Raw genomic sequence first — 23,199 nt, 5'->3', positions numbered from 1 at the left:
AAAATTTTCATGCAGGTTCGTTAAAAAGCACCAACGTTTTTTGCAATGTTTTTGCACCCCTTTTTAGGTTGGGGGACCGTCGCACTGCGTAGCAGTGGGCGGAGTCCGAAGATTTTATGTTTTTGAGTTAGGGGGCTTGGAACCCGCCCCTCTTCTCCATTGGCTGGCATCCTAAAAGGAGGCCAGCCATTGGAGGAGAGGGGCATCACTCCCTTTAAGCCCGGTCATTTTCGGATTCGGGAGCGTGTTTTTTTGCATTATTTGTACCTGTGACGTCATCCGTCACTCAAACATAAAAACACGCCCCCGATTCCGTACATTTCTGAGCTTTGAGGCAGCCATTTCTGCCCGAAGCTCGCTATGATGGTGGACGTGACTCCCTAGCGCTCTGCTTCTCATCCCAATCGCCTTGCGCCTTGAGCCCCCCCGCTCGGCCGGACCGCCCCGCACTCTTGCCTCGGAGCGCTGCTCCCTTTGCAGCCCCCACCGCACCGCAGGAATCCCCTGCGGAGATCTCAGAGGGGCCTCTGACTGCACCGCTCCATTTGCAGCCCCACCCCTGGAAAAGACAGGCTGCGCTCGCACAGAGGCCTCTGACATCGCCTCTCCCCGCCTGCTTGTCTTTTCAGCCCCCACCGCTGGAATTCGAAGCCGGGACACAGTCTCCTATGTAGTCTGCTGCTAATTTACATTTTGGCAAACAAACACTGATTTTAATCACAAGACAATAGGTCAGTCGTCATTACCTTTAAATGAAGAAAACGTCACACATAAGCAATCTGAAATCATGGCAGCTATGTCGAGGTCAGACGGCCCGCCCCCGCCTCTCCAAGGCATGTCCACTTAATATCTGGGGGGGGGGTGGTACCACTGGGGACCTTCTTCCGCTGTGGAATACAGCTGAAAGGCAAGGGTGGTGGGCACTCACGGCTCCGAAACAAAACTAAGACCAGCTCCGAAACGCGCCGCAGTCCGAGGAGGGGACATGCGGGCAGAAACCCGCCGAGCACTCCGACCGCTGTCCCTTTACACAGGGACAAAGGACCTAGGAGCTGCACCCTCTCCCTGGCGGACACCAAGCACACCATCCCTGCCTGCAGGGGCGAAGTCCAAGGCACCACACTGGCGCGAAAACAAAAACACGCCCCCCGCCTGCCTGCACGCAAAAGACTGCCGTCGGAGCAGTCAACAGACACAGCATCTAGATTGAACAATCAATCCCAAGCTAGAAATCCCGTTGGTCAAAGCACTTGCATAATGGTGAGTGACGGGGTTCAAAGCAACAGCCCCGCTTGGGCCCTGGCGCCGTGCTGCCGTGCTTCGCAAACGGGGGGAGGGGCACCAATGCTCGCCACAAAAAGCCGTGAGCTGAATGTGTTTCCGCCAACCACCACCTTCGTCTCAAGTCTAAATCCTAGTAAAATAGTAGATTAAAAGCTTGGAGCCCGCTAAGGGACAAAGTATGTGAGGCTTGCCTTTAAATCCTCGGTTTAAGGTGGTCAATACAATAAATCGTGTGAAACAATGGTCGGTACAGGGATCAAACCTGCGAGCCTCTCGTTCATAGCACTAAGTTCTAACTAATTGAGCTGACCAATTAAGCAAGCGATATCTGCTCGGAGACGTCCCAGCACTCTCGGGGTAGCCCGGCCCTGAAAAGTGTACAGTGTTACAGAACCCAGGGTTTCGCAGCTCGAACATCCCAGGGCTTCCATAGCTAGGCCCTGGTTCCTAAAATATACGTCCTTCTCACACCTACGGTTAAAGGTGTCAATTAAGGGCAAATCGTTTTTTCACATATGACCTGGAATTGTGAGGGTGCAATTAAAACAGATAAAACACACACACGCGACATTTATAAACATCATACTATTTACACAGTAACATTGTATCTGTGGCGCTGTGTACAAGGGGGGGGTCTCTTCAGGTATCCAAGACACCGAGAAGAATACACTAGCAACGGCTTTGTTGCCTCTGACGTCATTTGGGTCATTTCGGAGACAGAAGGTTGCCTCCTGGCCAGTATTTCATAGACATGAACAGTATTTTTATGTAAAGGCTCCGAAAACTCAGCAAATGTTGGTATGTTTCACATTTGAAATATAAAATGTAAGCAACACATTAAAAAGAAGAACATGCTTCAAAAGTATGTCAAAGCCATCTAAACTATGGCAAAAAACACTAAGGCAGAATTTGCACATTAAAAGAAAATAAGAACATTGTCCGAGCCGACAGCCACCACACACACGAAGGTGTGAGCGCCGTGGACCCCCAGCCCGGCTATTGGCATTGTAACTGACAATGCCATTTATTTAACGATTAAGCTATTGGCAATGTAAATGACAATGCCATTTATTTATGATTTAAAAAAAAAAAAATGTCATGAGCAATGCCAATAGCTCTACCTTTAATAATGCAGAGACCCTTGCACTGTAAATGCTTGTTTAACTTTCCCCCCTCTGGCTGCATCTGCACACAACTTGTGGTACCCACGGAATACTAAACATGAAAAACTTCTACCAAATACCACGTGAATTTTCAATGGAAGCCATAGTTATTAGCAAATTAACACTTTTTGACTCTCCCTTTTAACTAGGCCCACCCTTGTCTAATCTGCATAAATTACAAAATGTAGAGGAAGCAAAACAAACATCTGATTAGCTTAGCGTAAGAACTTAGACATTTTGTATGAATTTTCAAATAGCACTAAAGTTATAGGTAAATCATAAAACACATGTTCAACTATCAAATCAAGCCCACCCAACACAATTTTGAAATGCTCATTTTTCAAACACTACTGCAGAGGTATACACCAAACCAGGCAAAGGCAGTTCCTTGAGTAAAGTTTATTTTCGTGCTAAGTTTGGTGTAATTCATTTCAGCGTTTTTTCCAGTAGCAGAGATCATAGATTCCTTTGGAAGAAACACTGCTTTTTTAAAATTTATTTTTTACCCCTTTTCCATATATTCCCCGGCCTCCACGGGTGGATAAGCATGAACCCTGTCATGACAAATTCAAATTGGATGAACCATTTTTTGGATCGTTTCATGCAATTTTGTTGAACGGTGCTAAAGTTATGGCTTTACAAACTTAAGACTGACCGACCAATAAATACAGACTGACTATTGCCAGAATAAAGGGCAATGAATTGGGTACATGTGACCGAAACGGAATCGGTAAGGCTCACTGTGGGAGGAGTGTTGCCACAATAAAAAGTGTACAGCAGGTATTGGGCTTGGTGGGAACAAGCAACAAAAATAGTGCACAAGTAATCGGACGTGTATGGCAGGGACACGTTTGTAAGGGAATGCATGCCACAAGTAGAGGAAGCTCGAAGACACTATCGGCAGCCTTACATCTGCCCTTATAGGTTCATTCAGATATATACTACACTGTTACTGGCTTCATTTATGTGTGTTATTGCCAATGCTGTTATTATTATAGATCTTGTGTTGTTAAGCGCTCTGATACCCAAGGGTCTAGTTCGCGCTATAGAAAACTGTTATAAATAAAATAAATAAATAAATAAGCTCACATTGTTGACGCTCATTATAACTCCGGTAGATGCACAGCCTCGACTGATCTCTTCAAGCGCAATAGAATAGGCCAAATAATCCAGCCCTGTCCCGCCATGCTCCTCTGGGACATCGATGGACATGAGACCCATCTGCCCCATCTTCTTCACCTGCATAGAGAACAGCACAAAATTGAGTAACATTTGATATAAATCATGTGTTTGCAGGAGTGGAGGATCAGATGGGACACCGACAGAAAAGGACATTAGCAACAAAAACAGGTAGAAGTGGAAGATGGCGGTGTTAGCACCTCTGGAATAAACACTGTAAGGGGACTACCAGATGTGGCACCCAACAATGATGCCTACAGATGGCACACGCGCAAACACCAGTGTGGAGAAACAGAAGAAAGCGTAATCAAGTGGGCTAACTTAAGAGACAGCATGAAGTAACAGGTCTGTGGCTGACAGCCTCTGAGGCTCTATGAATGTATATTGGGTTCTAATTTAGGGTGAACTGTTGGTGCCAGTGAAGCAGGGGGAAGGGGGGCTCGTCAGAGCCTTTGGACTGTGCCATACTCTTGTTGCATTCCTCGAGTGAGACTGTATGCAAAAATTCTTTCAAAAATTTCTAACCTTAGAAGAAAATAAAATAAATGTCTCAAAACAACCCAAGACTATATGCCTTTTATCCTCCATACACGCTGATCAGCCCTATCCATACAGAAGCATCGACTCCCTATGTTACTTAATAATTAAAAAGCCATTATAACCTGAAGCCCGAATGGAGAGAGAAGGAGAAGCCCATGTATTCAATTAGAAGCATTAAAGAGACAGAAGCAAGAGGATAGCAATGGTAAAACATAAGAGCAATGATTCTGCGACACCAATGAATCAGCACAGCAGAACTATAGAACACAAAATGCAGGGCGCACACACCACGCCTACAGGGTCCCCAAGCTGTGCTCCCTTGTACCTGGTCTGCAGGGAAGCGGTGTTCCTTATCGAGCTGACCAGCAATGGGAGCTAATTCTTTCTCCGCAAAGTCACGACATGTCTGGCGCAGCATCTGGTGTGTGTCTGGCAGCTCAGCAGTCTGGTACACCGTGTGCAGTTGGCAGGAGCAGCCAAACCTCACTGCTGTGGGCAGAAGGCGTTTGTTAGCATAACTTTTAGGGACACAGTATCCTGCTATGGGAAATCTATCACCAGTCTCATTAATGCACATCAACTTACAGAGTACCCTTAGAACAAAGTAGGGGCGCCTATTTTAGGGACCACGACTCCGAAATGCCCACTCCCATAATGGTGGTGTCTCTCCCCAGGTTTCTGACATTACTGCATCACCTAGGTTTTTCTACACATACATTCATACTTCTACCGCAATTCGATCATGCAAATCATCAATCTTTTCTAGTCATTTTAGGTACATCCTCTCCAAGGTCCATAGCTGTCGATCGATACATCCATGTCAGTCTCTAAGCTAGGGTCGAGCTTGTCGACCCATTGAAGAAGCAAATTAGGTTTCAGGAAATGCACAATTGATATGCAGGAGGAAAATATACATATAATATCTATCAGTTGAGTTTAGCTGCAAATATGTTGGATTTGCTGACTCGACAAGCTGTCTGATCACCCAAGTTCATGACCCTTAAAACTATTTTTAAGTGGCTCACTGCTAATTTCCTTGCTCATTGTTCACATAATTAGTTCCCTCAATGCCATTTAGAATTTATTTCCAGGTTTCGGATTGTACCACCAGTGGCTAAGACAACATAGGAAGCCACCAACCGGTGTCACAGTGCTGGAACACTTCAATGAGCACCATCAACAGCATTCACTGTTCTCCAACTTCTTCATTCCCGTATAACTTCACGTTTAAGATAGCATGGCATGCTCAGTTCATTAAATGTGCAAACATACCATTTTAGCGGACTGAAGCCAATAATGAAACAGTACTTCACTACGTTAATTTCATAAATGTGAGCTGGTTTACAGGACTCTTAAGACTGATAACCGATGTGCACTATTTGAAGAGAGATTAGACAAATCTCTGATGAAGTCCTCGAGACGTGAAGGATAAGGAGAATCACATCAAAGCACAGGTATCCATGCAGTAACAGCCAAGGGAGCTGGAGATTGGTTTGTTTTTCTATGCTGCCTGGTCAGATGGCAAATTTTCCTACAGAGGGAGGATAAGGAAGTGCTTAAGTTCATTCTTTATGTTCAGAGGTATAATACGGTCAAGAATTAATACTGTGGATTTGCAGGTGTTACATTTTGGTGTCCTGCTGTAAGGCCTGTTAGCAGTAACTGGCTTTAGTTGGTTTAGTTGGTCTTACTGTGGATTCCAAGACCAGGATAGTGTGAGTCAAGGACCAGTTGTATGCATGAAGAAATCAGAAACTTTGTAGTGCACCTATGGGCTGTGGTTTCTCCAAGTTAAGTGAAGGAGATAAAGATACATTGCTTCTCTGTAAGGTTTCCATGATACTTCTTGTGGAGACTGGGCATAAGGGGGGTTTCCTGGTATTTGGGTAGACAGACCCTTTGGCGTTGCATGGGCTTTCGACCGAGTGTCACAGATGCAGCCTTATTTCCCTGCTGGGAGAATCCATGCTTCTTCCGGGGGGAGGGGTGGTTCGGGTAACTAACTGAAGTGAGTGGTCGAATCCAGGACTCCTTGCTGTTGTTCGAGGACCACATTGTTGGGTTAAGAGGTAAGTAAGACAAACAATTAAGGTTACCAGTTGAAAGTTCATGGCTCTAACATTGTACAAATGGGACAGTCATGATTTTCCACTTATGTAAGAGCTCTTAGTGACTCGTCTTCATGTGGTGGGATCTACTATCACACACCTGTCAACCTCAAAAATGGAGGTGAAGTAAAGCATTGAAGAGGGTGATTCAATTAAAGTTAATATGGAATTAACACTTTTTGGAGGGTGATACAGGACTGAAAAGGGGGTGACTATTAGAATTATGGACGCATTTCGCTAGGTTAGGTGATGCAAGTAAAAAGCAGGTGAAGTCCACCAAATGCAGGTGCATTGACAGGTATACTGTCAGGTGACCCTGTTGTGGGGCTGTAACAGGATTAAGCAATAGAGACTCCCTGTTGATAGTACAGAAGTAAAAATGTATCCCCACAGGGTCCTGTCAATGTAACAAGGCATAGACAAAATTGTATTTATGCCGGAGCAATCAGAGTAAGTTTGCATTACTCCTTTTTAAATTTGTATATTTTTCCAGAGAAAGTGCAATTGCAGCATAAAGTCAAAATACATATGAATACATTTCGAAAAACACATTTCACTTAATAAAGTAATCATGTTTATAAAACCAATGTAGTTCACGGACCGATGAAAGCGGTAGTGCAAAGGTTAAAATGTTATAAAGTTATACAGACTATAACCAGAGCAGACTTCATTAGGGTTCCATTAATCATAAAAACCAATACATCTAGAAAAACAGCAGCAGCATACTATTTGGCATAAATACCATACAAATGGTGGCAGATGAATAAAACATTCATCATAAATACAAAATCATGATTTGTTCATTACCTCAACATTCATTCAGCCTAAGTGAGTAGGGTAGCTGAAGCAGTTAATGCCCCCAGATCCTTTTACCTTTAATCCTTCCCTTTCTGCCTCTCTGTTCATAAAGTGCTCTTTCTAAATTATATACGTGCAAAAATCGACATTTGCACTGCTGGAAGATCGGGGGTGACAGATCTAACCAGGCTGAGGCTACTCAGAGTCTGAGGACTGACACAGCTATAAAAATAAGCTCTTCTCCAGTTTTCCCATCTTGTTCAGTTACGACTAGTAACAAGCTGAGGTGACAAAGGGACATCCTCTTTCAATACGTACCGCAGAAAGCTAGATATTTCTCGGTCGATCGGTTCTAAACTAGGGCATGTGGAGAAGATATGAACCAGATTCGCACATATACCTTACACCTGAAACATTGGGTCCCCTCCACTCCTTCCCATTTGCCGATTTTCGCAGGTGTTATATATAGATCAAAAAGGGTTTTAAAATGTGACCGCAGGTTGGCAGAGCACAGTACAGAGCACCCCATTTCTAATAATTTAAAAAAACAAGAATCCGGGACCCCTAGCCTATCCTGCCGTCTCAGCCTATGCTTGTCCAAATCGTCCGGGACCCCTTCCAGCAGGCATCTATATAGTTATGAAATCGAAGAACCAGAAGCCCCTATTAACAATTAGATTAGGAATAATGGTGCAAAGTCCACAGCGCCGCCTGCTTTTTTGAGAAGAAAGTCCCTCTGCTGTAAAAACTTGAATAAGTCCTAGGGGGTCAATATTAAATAATAATAATAATATAGAAGCTTATAAAGCGCCTGGTTACGCACACCGGCGTGTCCCCGCGCTGTGATGAGTAGAATCCGCGTGCACCCCCCTGAACTTCAGCGCCCCAGTTATTGAAGAAACAGATATGTTTTGAGCTTTCCTCTGAACCTGACCTCCGAAGGTTCTAGACGAAGCTCAAGCGGGAGTTTATTTCTTTCCCTAACTGCTTCAAAAGATGCTATATGGTCCATAGCCAAGAGGTCCCCTATACTGTAGAAGCCCCCTTTTTCCCACCATGCCAAACACTCATCTTGTAAAATCCTTGGAAGCTAATCATTCCCAATCAAGGGGGTATACCTACTACATCTACCCACCCCAAGTTTTTTCCATACGCCTGCCCAGTTACGGAAAGCAGCGATTAAGTTCTTAAACCGTGTTTTTTTTTTTAATAGCTTGAATCGTAAAATTTCAAGAAGCAGCCATTAGCCCGTGCTCCAATCAGAATCTCAAAAATAGACGGGACATAGCTGGGATCATCTCCTTCCCTCGCCTTGATACCAAAAAGGGGCCCACAGTATTGCAGAGCTGCGGCAAGGTAGTATAGCCTGAAGTAATGAAGCCCCATCCTCCTCTATCCCTAGGAAGGGACAGAAATGCGTTAGCTCTCCTAGTCCTACCATAAGACCCGATAAATCTAGCCACCTCCCTCTCAATTTGCCTGAACCAATCATTATGTATTTCCAGGGGGGGATCGCACAAAAGATATACAGTGGTTTTGGCAGGATCATCATTCTGATTAAATTGCACCTCCCCATTTTTGACAACTTTAATTTGTCCCATCGCCGAAGGTCATTCTTAATTTTCCCCATTATAGGGACCAGGTTAAAATCTACAATATCCTCCACCTTTGCCGTGATATGTATACCTAAATAGACTGCTTCCTCCACAATCCTGCTGTCGGAGGCATTGGTAAATCTGTTTGTCAAGATCTGTGTTTTCGCCTTATTCAGTGAAAAACCCGATTGGGTCCCGAAACTTTTTCGCAATGATTTCCACTACACGCAGGGCTCTATCAGGGTTGGAAGTAATTATTACCAGGTCATCGGCATACGTCAGTAGCTTAGTATCCCGACTCTGTAAGCTAACAGGAATAATGTCAGTGGAGGCCTCCAGCCGTCTGAGGGGGTGGGGGGGTCTAAATGCAATGCAAATAACAAGGGAGAGGGCGGACACCTCTGCCTAGTTCCCCTGCCGATTGAAAATGTCTCAGATTCTTCCCCCATTCGCAGTCACACTGTAGGTTTAGCATACAAAACCTGTACTGCCCTGATAAAAGAAACCCCTAGGCCGTTGGTTTCCAAGATCCACCATAGATAGCTCCATGACACCCTGTTAAGAGCCTTCTCAGCATCCAAGAAAGCAACCCCCATAGGGTTCGTCAGAACCTCCGTAGCATCAAAAAGTGAAATTACCCGCCTAACATGGTCTACCGCCCCCACCGCCTCCCCTTGGATAAAACCATACTGCAGGACTGACACAAGATGCTTCATTACATTATTCAATCTGGTGGCAAAAAATCGTTTAATATAATTTAGCATCGCTGTTTAAAAGTGTGATAGGTCTATAGGAACCCAGATTGATAGGGTCTTTGCCTTTCTTTAGAAAAATAACATTGGTGGCAGAGCCTGGTGGTGCAGCCCCATCCCTAACCTCCTTTAATAGTCCAAGCAATTCCTCCCGGATTTCTCTAAAAAAGATTGTATAGAACTCTAGCAGTATACAGTCAGTTCCCGTGGCTTTACCCGATGAAAGGGCTTGAATAGCCAGGTGGAACTCTTCCTGAGAGATATCCGACTCCAGTGGGAGACCCTCACACTCTGAGCAAATTCAAACAGTTCACCATACATATGAGGACCTCCTGTAGGCGAGGTCCTATATAAATCCTCATAGAACCCACTAAAGGCCTCCCTAATGTCAGCAGGATCTGAGACTACTTTTCCCTGCATGTTTCTGACCATGCCCTGCCGCCAGCTGTTGCCTAGCCCTGACTGCTAGTAGTCAGCCAACCCTTTATTGTATTCATAGCATTCCTGCCTCTTGGCAAGGTACCTCCCCACCGTCCTCTCGCCATTAAAATCATTCAGACAGGCTTTAGTTACCGCAATTGAGTTCAAAGCTGGAGATATATTGCCTCCTCTGGTCACCGTGCTAATCAGTTCGGTTTCTAGAAAGGTACGTTTTTGATCGAGCCTTTTAACCTGCCCTGCCCCTTTCGTTTGTTTGATCAAGCTATATTGCAACGTTTCTCCTCTCACTGACCCCTTAAAAGCATCCCAAATCATTCCTAGAGGAGCACTACCCTTATTGTTATTAAAAAACTCCCTGATCCAGCCCTTCATATAATTGACATATTCTTGATCAAATAGGAGTGCCCTCTCAAACGTCCACCTCTTATACTCGTTTCTTAATCCTACAAGAGGGAGTTCTAGAACAACAGGATTATGATCTGACATTACTCTGGGCAAAAGCTTCACCCGGGCCTCCATAAGTAAAAATGGTGAGGTTAAAAATGAATCAAGCTTAGCAAACTTGCAGAGAGGAGCAGAATATTAAGTGTATCCAGGCTCCTGGGCTTTCAGACTAGGCTATACAACCACCAGTCCGATATCCCTTAAGAGATTTTTCATTGCCCTGAAAGATTGTGGTTTGCGCCCCTTGATGGATGCCCCATGAACCCCTAGAGCTCCCCTGGATCCATTTATATTCAGATCCCCACAAACTATGTACAGTGCAGGCCAGCAGAGTAGTTTAATAGCGAATAAAGTTCAATAAGCCAGGGTCGTCTAATACTGGAGCATAGACTGAACAGAATGTAAATGAGCCTATACATCCTCTACCTTCCAATATTACCCATCTGCCATTCGTATCCACTGCCTTTCTCCCAGGCGTAATAGTGCTACCTTTCATTAAAATGGCTACCCCCTTGGTCCTGACATCTTGAGTTGTATAAGAAGCTACTTTTAGCCACAAAGAATTAACAAATTGCTATTGTTCCATGATATGTGGGTCCCCTTAAGGCAATACAGATCTGCTTGTAGAAATGTAAGATCTTCTTGGATCTTTCCCCTTTTAGCGCAGTCATTTAACCCACAGATATTAATAGTGGCGATGCGCAACTTAGCCATTATGCCAATAGATCATCTTGACTAACCATATTTCCTCATTGCAGTTAACAAAGGCATTATACTGTCCGAGAAAGCTCTCTGATCCAATCTTATTTGCACGTTGTTCTTTAACCTTTAATGCTACCAGAAAATCGAAAGAAAAACAAAGTTCAGCTGCAATTTACATACCAACTTTTTGCCAAGAGACCCCCCCCGGGGCACCCTCCCCCCCGTCCTCCCTCTACCCCCCAACCTTGGAAAGCAGCCAGACCCACCAGGTATTAGTGATAGAGATAACAAGAAACACTGTAGCACCCACCCCTTAACCCCCCTACACACCCCATCAAACCATTATTGCAAACTAGGCCATCCATGGATAACACAAAGGAATCCAGCCAGTTAAAGAATGTCTCCATATTGTAAAAAAGCAAACAAATGACAAAGAAGAAAGAAAGGGTCACTTAAAGGTAAACCATCTGTATAAGAAAAGCCCCTATCTTATGAAGTTTAGCTAAGAACCCCCTTAGCTGATATGCTTTAAAGATCTTATACACTTCTTTTCTCCGCTAGAGCCTGGTCCAGATGCTCTCTGGCTTGTATTTTAACAATTGTTTTCAGCCCAGTCGGGGTGAGCAAAAATGCCTCAAATCCGGCATCTTGAGAAGGCTTGAATAACTGCCATAATCGCCATCTACTTTCCACTGTTATATGGCAGAAATCAGGGCGGACGAATAAAGAGGACTCCTTATACTGCCTTCTAGCCTCGGAGAGGGCTTTCTCGAATATAGCCTGCCTAAGCATAAAATTACCAAAAAAGACTAAACTGGCCCTCGGCTGATTTAGATCTCTACTGGACATTTTGTGGTAAACAAATGGAAACCGGTGTATCCTCTGAATTTCACGCTCCCAATCCCAGCCTGTAAGCTCAGGAAAGGCTTCTTTAAGAAGGTCCAGAATGAAAGACCGAATGTCATCTCCTTCCAAGCCTTCCTTAATCCCAAGGAAGCGGATGTTGTTTCTTCTCTGGCGGTTCTCCAGATTCTCGTTTCCACATAGCATCGATTAGTTGAGCTGCATGAGACTTTGTCTGCTCTCTCATAGCAGTAAGCGCATTTTCCATTACAGATGTTCTCTCTTCCATGGTATTTAGCCGATCTCCGCATAGGCTTTCCGTACCGATCCTTCCAATTTCTTTGTAACCTGTCTTGCTTTCTTTCCGTCCGCCTGGGTCTCTGCACAGTGCTCTTTAATTGACTCTAGGATCAGACTCAAAGCAGGGTTTATATTAGCTACCTCCTCAGCTTGCTGTCCACCTAAGGAGCTTTCTACCTGGGCAGGCACCAAGTCCATGGATCCCAGTATCCTTGTGTGTGAAAAATCCCACTTCATCCAAGAACTGGCAATGCATCTTCCCTTGTTTTTTCGTGCCTCTGTATGCCCCTTAGATCCTTTAGAGCTTCTTCAGTGTTTTTGGCGCTTAAGGGCAGTCTCTGGGGCTTCAAGTGTATTAGCGCCTGAGGTTGATGCACTGTCCTCAGTTTCACTGCAGCCGGAATCAGAAGCTCCTGAATGTGATTCCCCGGGTGAGAGAAACAAATGTGTCTGTCCAATCAGATATAATGTCGGCAGCTAGTAGCCCATCTAGGCCTGTGATACAAGTCGGCCCCCCAGAAGCACCATCAGGTAGAGTAGATAGGGCATTAAACTGGAAGTCAGATACCGTTTGGAATTCATTCCCAGTGACTCCTACAGTCATATCTCCTGGGGTGCCAACCGTGCCGCCTTGAACCCCTATCCGATTTGATGGAGGTATACTGGTTGCACAAAGTACGGGGCAGTTGTTGCATACAGCTTTGTGTGGCGTCTCACTTTCCTCCAAGTCCTCCTGATGCGCCAAGGTGGTGCCCCATACCTTCGCTTAAAATTTGGTCAGGTATCTTGGAGTCTGATTCGTACAGGGATTCAGAGGAGATTTAGCTCCCTGTTCCAACCTTAATTTTAAAGAATTCCGTAATAGCCAGTTGGGGTGGCGCAGGGCTAGTGACTAGATTATCCCAGTCAGAGGTTGAGCTCCCCTTCTTCCACTGCTTTTGATACTATTAATTTCCTGCCCCGGCTTGTACCCATACAGTAAAGTACCTCTGCCTCCCTGCCCCCATGCTGTCCAGCTGCTTTTTAAAAATGCGGGGCTCGTTGGGTTTACCTGCATTCACCTCAGCGTTCACCACTGGGGACTTCTGTCTTGAACTATGGGGTTGTGTTGGATTCTGTCCCACAGGTTACTTGGCTTGCCTTGTTGTTTTAGGAGGCATTCCCCCTGTCTCCGTTGCCAAGTTAGAGTCAATTATAGCTACCCGCGCCCTATGGGCGAATTCCAGACTGACAGCAGCAGCAAGGCCTGCCCACGCCCTCAGTGCACCACAGAGAGACCTAACAAGTCTTGCAGCCAACACACTGCTCGTGGCGAGGCTGCTCCCCCTTTGATCCACACTGAACACCACGCTACATGCTCCCCCATACCCTCCGTGCAGATACACAGCCGGCAAACTCTGTCTGAGACTCAAGAGTCGGGCCGAGGCTCCAATGGCCCCCAAGGCGGGCTGCTCATCCATGACCTGCAGGTAAGTCATACTAAACGTCCTACAGGAGGTGAAGGGGTGGGAGCTCCAGTAAGGTGATCCTACGCGATCCCCAGCTTGCTTTCCTTCACGTCAATTTCGCATTACTCTTGATGCAAAATTACAGAAATTACGCAAGTATGCCCATTCACAAAATTATGAGTCATTTTGCACAAACATTCTACTGCAGTAGCACAGAAACGATTAACTTAGTATGCGTGATAAGCTGCTGCTGTTCGTGTTCTGTTGCATTTAGAGAGGTTTTCTTAGTGCAAAATATATCCTCTGGTCCATTTTGGATGCAAACTTGCATTTTGCGCTAAGAAAATAGTCCTAAATGGTGGGTTACGCTCCTCACAGTATTGCATGTAATCTTGCTGCAATTATGCTACAGTAAATTCTTCGAGTTACGCCCACCCCTACTTGGAACCATTTTATTCACTAAAAGTTTCAGAATGCAGTGATGCTACTTGAAAAGTCAAGAGTTGCTGAGGATGCCACGATACCATAGCGATACATGGTAGCTACGCCTGCGTAGTAAAGGTTCCATGATGTCATGTCTGAAGTATGTTGTGCCGTTAGAATTTGGGACCTGAGGAGATTAAAGATGAGAGTAAAAGTTGCCACTACCTGAAACATCTATGTCATTAAGCACACAATTCTGTCCATGGCTTTTAACAAACCAGTGGATTCTGGCAGTTGTAGTTTGGTTTGAATTAACAATTATTGGATTAAATCACCAAATTTACAATGACCAGTGAAAGGTAAACCTACGCAAAAGAAATCCAGAGGACGGAAGCATCTTTTTTCATGCACTGACTGAGGTGAGAGTACACGGATCATCTGAATAACATTGTTGTAATTTGTTGATTTCATTTACAGGTGGCAAGATTGCGACCTCTGTGGAGATCACTTTCTCCATAACTGCCAAGTTGCTCATTAAACCGGAAACACATTGCATGTTGAGATTTATTAATGCTAAATGAGAAGTCTCATAGTGGAAACCCTTAGTGGCTGAAAATGTAAGACTTGCTGAAGTCATCCGAAGACCAGTATTGTGAGATTGACCTAATTCTCACACAATTGAGCTAAAAAGTACCTAGATGCGTGAGAAAATAATAATTTGTGCGGGTGCCCAAATACTGGGCTATTTAAAAATTAGTTTGTACTATACTGGATTACCTGCGGCTCAACTGGTGAAAGACAGAATCTTTTCTGCTCTGGCAAATACCTGCAGGGGCCATGAGCTCAAAGCCAAAGCCCCTAAGAAGTGTAACTGAAGCCTTTATAACACATTTCGACAGACCTCACAACTAATTCTCCTCCCTTGTTTACCTACAATGACAGCAGCATCTATGGACAACCTGAGTTTAATAATAATGCTTTTCATACAGCTCGCTAGATAGTACTTGATGCTTTGATCCACTTAAAAATCCTCAACTTTATTGGACTGCCAGAACTGAAACGCTTGATCTACAGTTCATCACTTTGGGAAAATCACAATTGTTTACCTTACTGAGCTAAGCGTAGGGCAGGGTAGAACAGTTTCTCAGGTGGGAGATGGAGACGAGATAGAACCCATATAAATAAATATTATTTTGTTAAATATCCAATCACGGTTATCCAATTTGTTTTAAATAAACACTGCTAAAACGTAAAATGTCATAGTAAAGATGAAAAACAAATCTGTAGTCTACAGACAAATTTCACCCGCCAAGCGCCTTCAAAAGGTTCAGGGGATATGCATTTCACAATCTGGCATTCCGAATGCACTAAATGCTGCTGTCACTCACACTTTTTGTAAGTCTTAACACTTAAGGTGAAGTGCAATTTCCTGGACCGGCTGAGAACCCACTGCTCAGTTATCCAACCTGCCCATCACTAGGCCACATGGAAGAGAAAGATGGCACTTCTCCATTGCCTGAGCGGCAGGATAGGACAGGGAGAGCTGCGCCTTGAAAATATCTGGCATATATATGTGACCCTCTGACGATGAACAGTGACAGCGATTCTGACAGAGTGTGGGGGTGGGGGGAATGCAGGTAGACACATACTGTATCCATATGCTTTAATCAAAATGCTTTCTATCGTATGTTTTTGTATCAAGATTTTACATGTACCGATCTCTATGTATGCAAAAAATGATTCTATGTATGCCCTATGGTTGCCTAGATTAATAATAAAAATTGTTAAAAAAAAAAAAAAGAAAATATCTGGCATGTTTAACATGCAGCAAAAATCATGTTCGAATGTAAGACAACTTCACAATTGAAAGAAATATATATTTAACATGCGAAAGTGTTCCACCTAAGTACATCACATTATTTGATAAGTATTTATTAAAAGTGAGAGTTCTTAAACATGAACAGAGAAAAATTCATAGAGCAACATTATGGGCTATTGAATCAAAGACAAATGGATTTTAGTACAACACACATCCCGAACTCAAATATTTAATGGTGCTCTCATACGTGATAATCATCAACAAGCATTGGCATAGTCAATAGGTCTTTCCTTTGGGACCTTATAAGTATTTAAGTTATGCAGCACAATGTCCTTGGTGCAACAACATCAAATGTTGCATGGCAGAACACTTAAGGTCCCAAATGCGAAACCTATTGGCTATGCCGATGCTTGTTTTGTTGCTAGCTGTGCTCTCTGTGGTTCAGTTCACAGCCAATCAAGAAAGCTATTCTTCTGTGTTAATCTAACAACACAGTCCTGGTGCTTACCATTGTAAAATGCTAAGGTTAAGAAATAAACTTTCCTACGGGGAGTGATCATGCAGTTGCTCCCTTCCCTGAAGCAGTTCTGTTGCTGAACGGATAGGAGGAATGCGAGATGATATCAACACATAAACGTCACGCTGAATAATTTTAGCAGGAAGCCACAGTGCAGTATCAGAAAATGTATGCTACCTACCTGGAGAATCAAAGATTGGTTAAAACATAATCCAAAAGTGGGCGGGCTGTTTGGTTCAAATTCAACAAGGTTTTATGTCTTTTTTCCTATATATAATTTTAGCAGGTGTGGCCTACTTATTTGAGTTCAGAGAGGGAGGCTGCAGTGTAGAGAGAGGGAGAGGAGAAACAGCGTGGGGAAGGAACTGAAAGGGATGTGTGAGATTGTGGAAGAGAGAAGAAAGGTCGGAGAGCCCGTGTGAGAGGGAGATAGGAATCAGTCTGGGAACAGAGCCATGATAAAAACCCAATGGTTGGAGAGACAAGTAGAGAAGGGGAAACGAAGGGCAGGAAAAGATCTCTGCAAGCCATGTGTGAGGCAGCAGAAGAGAGGGGATAGAAAGGCGAGTAAGCTGAGAATGGGAGGGGCATAACAAAGGGCAGGAAAAAATTATTCTGTGAGCAGTGTGTGAGACCGTGAAAGAGAAGGAAAGGGAGGGGAACCGTCTGTGAAACAATGGAAGAGAGAGGAAAGAAAATGGAAAAGTGAGATTAAAATGATTGGGGCATAATATAGGGCGGGAAAACTGTGAGCCGTGAGTGAGACTGTGGAATAGAAGGAAAGGGAGGTGAGGCACATGTGAGACATTGGAAGAGAGAAAATATGAAATAGTGAAAACGGAATGACAGTGATATAAGGGTGGGGAAAAAAGAACACTGTGAGTGTGGGTGTGTGAGACCATGAAACAAAGAGAAAAGGGAGGTGAGCAATGTGTGAGACAGTGGAAGCGAAGGAAAGAAATGTGAGCCATGTGTGAGAGAAGGGAAGGGAGATGAACTGTGTGTGAGAGGAAGAGTGAGAAAAGGGGACAGTGAGAAGGGAACGGAGAGGGCGGGCAAAGAATTATGCGAGCCGTGTGTGAGATCATGGAAGAGAAAGGAAACGTGAGGAAAGATAACCAAGAATGAGATGGGAATGGAAGAGGAGAAACAGAGGGTGGGGACGAATCTCTGGCAATGGTGTGTGATACCAGCAGAGAATAGGGTGAGACAATGAGCGGGGTGCAGGAGGAGACTTGAGAGAGGAAACTGGTTGCGAATTGGGCTACACCAATGTACTCTTCAAAGGGTGTGCGAGCCTGTGGAAGATGGACCTATGGAAATAGAGTGAATGAGTGAGAGTAGGATGGTGGGGAAAAAACAACAGAGTTGAAGTGGCCCTTATGCGAGCCAAGGATTTAGTGAGATGGGTGAGAAACGGTTAGAAGGAAATGGAGAGGTGCGTGTAAAAGGACTCTAAGTTGGAAAATAACTGTGTGGGCGCGTGAGTGAACTCTGCCAGGCACGCAAGGGAGGGGAAGAGAGGGGGAAGGGAGCAGAGCATAGAGCGCGAGAGAGCCTCTAGACAGGGCGAGGCGGCGAACTGTTGTGTAAATGGGGGAAAATGTCCGAGATGGGTGATCTCAGAGACAGGGGTAAGAGGCCAGTAAAGAAAAGGGCATGGTCGCAGTCTGAGACAGGGAAAAGAGGCCAAGAAAGAAAGGGACATAGCCGCGTTCTGTGACGGGGAGAAGAGGCCAAGAAAAACAAGCCCGGGAGTGGTGCGTGCATACGTGCGCAGTCTTCACTTTACAAGCACTACACTCGTGCTTGTGGGGCGCCCCTGCTCGGTCGCGCAAGGGGGATGGCGCCACAAGCAAGAGTTCAGTGCTTGAAAAGTAAAGACCGATGGCTAAAGGCTCTCATAGAGCAACACATGCGCGCTGCCTAGGCGAGACCTAAAAAGGAGGCTCAGTTAAATAAATATTTAACCTTGGATGACACAATTTGGTGATGCAAGAAAGACGGGATTTTGACTGGTGTTCCAGTTTTGCACTACACAATTAATCCACCACGTGGATCTCTCTGAGGTTAATTATATACTTTTTCATGGAGGAGGAGATGATAGAGTACCAGTGACAGGCATAATCTACATTTTAGTTTGGACGGTTTAAATAGAACGAATTACCTTGCCTCAAGTATATAACAGGGCTTCGTAATAGACTAATTTACACTTTCTTTCCTTGAGCAAAGGGAGAGTTGCCCGATCTCACAGGGTGGTGAGCGGAAGCCGGATTGGAACCTGGCTCTCCGTGTTATATGGCTGGAGCTGCAGCCACTGGGTCACATCGCCTCCAGTGAAACCTTGGCTGGAGGTTAGAAGAGCACCTCCAGCTGAGCCCGGCATCTAACTCGAGCAGCCCCAGCGGCTCGCCCACAGCAGGAGTGGGACGAGAGGGGGTGTAATGGCGGCTCGGAAATACCTCCCTCCTCCCGCTTGCCATCTCACCCCTCCAGAGGCTGCCTCGGCTCCCGGCCCGCAAGACTCTCACCGCCGCAGCCATCCCGAGAAACTTGGCAGCCAGGCTCGGCCAGACTGTCAACAGTTCCTGAGGCACATCACTTCCGGTCTCACGCTAGACGGCTGCTGTACCACAACTTCCGGTCGCTCGCGAGAGGCGGTGTGTGAGTTGCCAGATTGACTTAGTTATTTCCCAAACAAATGGGCGATATTATGACCATTTCTGGGTTTAATTTAGCCCGCTCTGCGCAGTTCGTTAAGCTGGGGCGGCGCCTTAGCGTCAGGCTGCAGGTATGGTCCTTGAGCTGCTGGGCATCTTAATGGTAAAGTGACATTGACATGAAGGGAAAATTAAATTATTTATGTAGTTATTTATTTATTTAGTGCCGTTTTATGTAGCACGAACTTTACCCAAAGGTGTCAGAGCCACTTTACAATAGAACCAAGTAAGTTACATAAGGAAATTTACTTACTTACAAGTTACATATTCAGTCAGGATTATCAAACAAGCATTGGAAATGCAATAGGTCTCGCAGCATTAGAGTTAGTGCTTTTAGAATTGTTTATGGGTTTTTTGTTGTAAATCTTTAGCATTTTTATTTCTTGTAGCCAATGCTAAAGAATTACAAATCAAAAAAGCCATAAACAATTGTAAAAGCTTTAACTAAAAATCCTCTGAGACCTATTGCACTGTGTGAGGGTGAGGTGTTGAGGGTGAGTGAGGGTGAGGGTGAGTGAGGGGTTGAGGGTGAGTGAGGGGTTGAGGGTGAGTGAGAGTGAGAGTGAGTGAGGGTGAGGGTGAGTGAGGGTGATTGTGAGTTAGGGTGAGGTGTTGAGGGTGGGTGAGGGTGAGGGTGAGGGGTTAGGGTGAGTGATGATGAGTGAGGGTGAGTGAGGGGTTGAGGGTGAGTGAGGGTGAGTGAGGGTGAGTGAGGGTGAGTGAGAGTGAGTGAGGGTGAGGTGTTGAGGGTGAGGGGTTGAGGGTGAGGTGTTGAGCGTGAGGTGTTGAGGGTGAGGTGTTGAGGGTGAGGTGTTGAGGGTGAGGGGTTGAGGGTGAGTGAGTGTGAGTGAGTGAGGGTGAGGTGTTGAGGGTGAGTGAGTGAGGTTGAGGGGTTGAGAGTGAGTGAGGGTGAGGTGTTGAGGGTGAGGAGTTGAGGGTGAGGGGTTGAGGGTGAGGGGTTGAGGGCGAGTGAGGGTGAGGGGTTGAGGGGGTGAGGGTGAGGTGTTGAGGGTGAGTGAGGGTGAGGCTGAGGTGTAGAGTGTGAGTGAGAGTAAGAGTGAGGGTGATTGAGGGTTTCAGTGTTAGTGAGGGTGAGGGGTTGAGGGTGAGTGAGGGTGAGGGTGAGTGAGGGTGAGGGTGAGTGAGGGTGAGGGGTTGAGGGTGAGTGAGGGTGAGGGGTTGAGGGTGGGTGAGGGTGAGTGAGGGTGAGGGGTTGAGGGTGAGTGAGGGTGAGGGGTTGAGGGTGAGTGAGGGTGAGGGTGAGTGAGGGTGAGGGTGAGTGAGGGTGAGGGTGAGTGAGGGTGAGGGGGTGAGGGTGAGTGAGGGAGGGTGAGGGGTTGAGGGGGAGGGGTCGAGGGGGAGGGGTCGAGGGTGAGTGAGGGTGAGGGGTTGAGGGTGAGTGAGGGTGAGGGGTTGAGGGTGAGTGAGGGTGAGGGGTTGAGGGTGAGTGAGGGTGAGGGTGGGTGAGGGTGAGTGAGGGTGAGGGTGGGTGAGCGTGAGTGAGGGTGAGGGGTTGAGGGTGAGTGAGGGTGAGTGAGGGTGAGTGAGGGTGAGGGGTTGAGGGTGAGTGAGGGTGAGTGAGGGTGAGGGTGAGTGAGGGTGAGGGGTTGAGGGTGAGTGAGGTTGAGGGTGGGTGAGGGTGAGTGAGGGTGAGGGGTTGAGGGTGAGTGAGGGTGAGTGAGGGTGAGGGGTTGAGGGTGAGTGAGGGTGAGGGTGAGTGAGGGTGAGGGTGAGTGAGGGTGAGTGAGGGTGAGGGGGTGAGGGTGAGTGAGGGAGGGTGAGGGGTTGAGGGGGAGGGGTCGAGGGGGAGGGGTCGAGGGTGAGTGAGGGTGAGGGGTTGAGGGTGAGTGAGGGTGAGGGGTTGAGGGTGAGTGAGGGTGAGGGGTTGAGGGTGAGTGAGGGTGAGGGGTTGAGGGTGAGTGAGGGGTTGAGGGTGAGGGGTTGAGGGTGAGTGAGGGTGAGGTGTTGAGGGTGAGTGAGGGTGAGGGTGAGTGAGGGTGAGGGGTTGAGGGTGAGTGAGGGTGAGGGTGAGTGAGGGTGAGGGGTTGAGGATGAGGGGTTGAGGATGAGGGGTTGAGGGTGAGGGGTTGAGGGTGAGTGAGGGGTTGAGGGTCGCTGCATCCCATCTTCCGTATTGGGGAACAAAGGAACGATCCGAGCAAGCTCCCTGTCGGGTCATTCTTAAACGCCCCTTTGAAAGCACGTCAGCGGCAGTGTTGAGCGCCAGAAGGATTCGCTTCAGGGAAGAAGAGCTGGCCGCTTTGTTTCGGCGACTGCAATCCAGGAATGTGAAGTCAGGCGAACTTGAAAAATAAAAGTCTGGAAAAATGAAATCTTTCTGCCCTAATTTCCCCCAAAAGAGCCTCCATTCGCCTTGGTCAGGTTTTACGTTGCACATCTGATAGAAATGCTGGATCGCCGTTTACAGGGGCACGTCCTGCCTCTCCGCAGAAAGTACGTTTCTATTTCCAGGAAATAAGTGAGCGGCGCCAGACAGTGATGTCATCCAAGAAGTGCAACAGAGAAGCCACCACCACTGGATGCAGGACGCGTGCCTCGTAAAAGAAGCAACCTAACCCAAATCTGAGAGATCTAATACCGCATTAAAAAACAATGGCAAGTAAAAAAAACAAGCCATAATTGCTGCAAAATACATGTCGGGCGGAACACTATGCTAAGCACAGATTTTTAGCTTAGGTGTGTTTAAGCAACGCACTTAATTACTTTGGCCATGGCCCTCTGTGAGACCACCACCCCTGTGTTTTCATCTCACTTAAAGCCCTGCTGGGGAAACACTTTGAACCTAGCCTGCCTCAGCTTTTAGCGTGTGCTCTGTGGCTGTTTTTCATAAACAATTTCATGTGTCACATCTTTATTGGCGTGTTAATTAAAAAGCATTGCAATTATAGAATAAAAGCAAAAGGGCACTGGCAGTTCAACAGAGCTTTCAGACATATGTATAACCATAGAAGGACATTAAAACGTTTGAGATGAAAAGTGACCATCATCTGCAAGGCTATTTTAGTGCAACTGAGAATGAAAGTGGAATTCGGCACCAGTTTTCAAAGCACCAAACCTTATGGAGATTGCATGCGCCGTGCGACATTCCCAAGAATAAGCATCAGCAGTCCGAAGTAGTAAAACATAAGAGTTCGCTGCACACAGATTCCTACCTTGAGTCGCAACAGCTCCGGCTCAACTAACAATGTAGAGGGGACACTTTGCCAATCAGCGCAGCTCTTCTCATCGGGCCGACCCACAGCGGGAGGCAGACTTGTGCAAACTAGGCACCGTCGAGCCCCTATTTCTCTTGTGAATCACACGTACATGCAAAGCACGCAAAAACTTCTTTGAAGGAACATGGTAGCGACCTATCGACTTTGTCAGTGACTAATTCAAGTTGTTCCGCTGTCTGGCACTTCAGAGCCATTTGGATAGGGCAAGTAGCATAGCGACGGACTTTAACAAAACGGAGGGAAGAGAGGGGAGGGGGGAGGAGAAATGCGACACGGCGGGAAGGGGAGGGGGCGGAGCGGGTCAAATAAACAAACAAGCCGGAGGGAAGAGAGGGGAGGGGGGAGGAGAAATGCGACACGGCGGGAAGGGGAGGGGGCGGAGCGGGTAAACAAAGACGGACGTGCACGCGCTTTTAAGCTCAATGCGCATGCGCATTGAGCTTAAAAGTCACGGGCACTGCAAGGAATCGCCACGATTCCTTGCAGTGTGGATAAAGAGTAGATAAGTCGCAATACTCTCGCCTTGCTCGATGCGCATGCGCATCGACAGGCGAGACCTAAAAATGAAAGGTGGCAAAAACAGGTTAATACAGGTATAGAATGCATATTTCCACAGAGTTGAGGTCAAGTGAATGCCAAGCGGCCGTGAGGGTCATGAAATGGGTTGAATTATTCCTGGAAGTTTCTTCGGAAGAGAAGAGTTTTAAGATCTGTTTTGAAAGTCCGGATAGGGGTGGTGGTTTGGAGGATTAAAGGAAACGAGTTCCAAATTCTAGCAGCATTGCCTGAGAAGGAGTTGTAGTGTCGCACTCTAGTCGACGCAGCGACGCAGAGCATGACCGCCATGTTGGCAGATAGAGCGGAGCCCGCGAAGAGAGCGGACACGG

The 23,199-nt window shown here is 46.2% G+C and overlaps 1 protein-coding gene and 1 long non-coding RNA gene across 3 annotated transcripts in view; one reads left to right on the top strand and one right to left on the bottom strand.

Moving 5' to 3' along the window:
- The window catches only part of ACADS (acyl-CoA dehydrogenase short chain), a 58,379-nt gene extending 39,377 nt beyond the window's left edge, over window positions 1–19,002 (bottom strand). The window contains exons 1-3 of one of the 2 annotated variants that reach the window (XM_078667698.1): window positions 18,845–19,002; window positions 4,492–4,655; window positions 3,537–3,686 (exon numbers count right to left, since the gene is read on the bottom strand). In XM_078667698.1, coding sequence (XP_078523824.1) covers window positions 3,537–3,686; window positions 4,492–4,655; window positions 18,845–18,899 — 369 coding nt within the window. In that variant the 5' untranslated portion in view covers window positions 18,900–19,002. The remainder of the gene's footprint in view (window positions 1–3,536; window positions 3,687–4,491; window positions 4,656–18,844) is intronic. The other variant, XM_078667699.1, reaches the window with a different exon arrangement.
- A 25-nt stretch (window positions 19,003–19,027) lies between these two features.
- Window positions 19,028–23,199, top strand: part of LOC144792597 (uncharacterized) — a 73,331-nt gene continuing 69,159 nt past the window's right edge. Inside the window, exon 1 of the long non-coding RNA XR_013602586.1 lies at window positions 19,028–19,147. This is a non-coding gene — a long non-coding RNA (uncharacterized LOC144792597). The remainder of the gene's footprint in view (window positions 19,148–23,199) is intronic.

This window comes from Lissotriton helveticus, chromosome 11 (genome assembly GCF_964261635.1).
Source record: "Lissotriton helveticus chromosome 11, aLisHel1.1, whole genome shotgun sequence".
NCBI lineage: Eukaryota > Metazoa > Chordata > Amphibia > Caudata > Salamandridae > Lissotriton > Lissotriton helveticus.
Note: the sequence above shows the minus strand (reverse complement) of the source record. Positions and strands in the feature narration are given on the sequence as shown.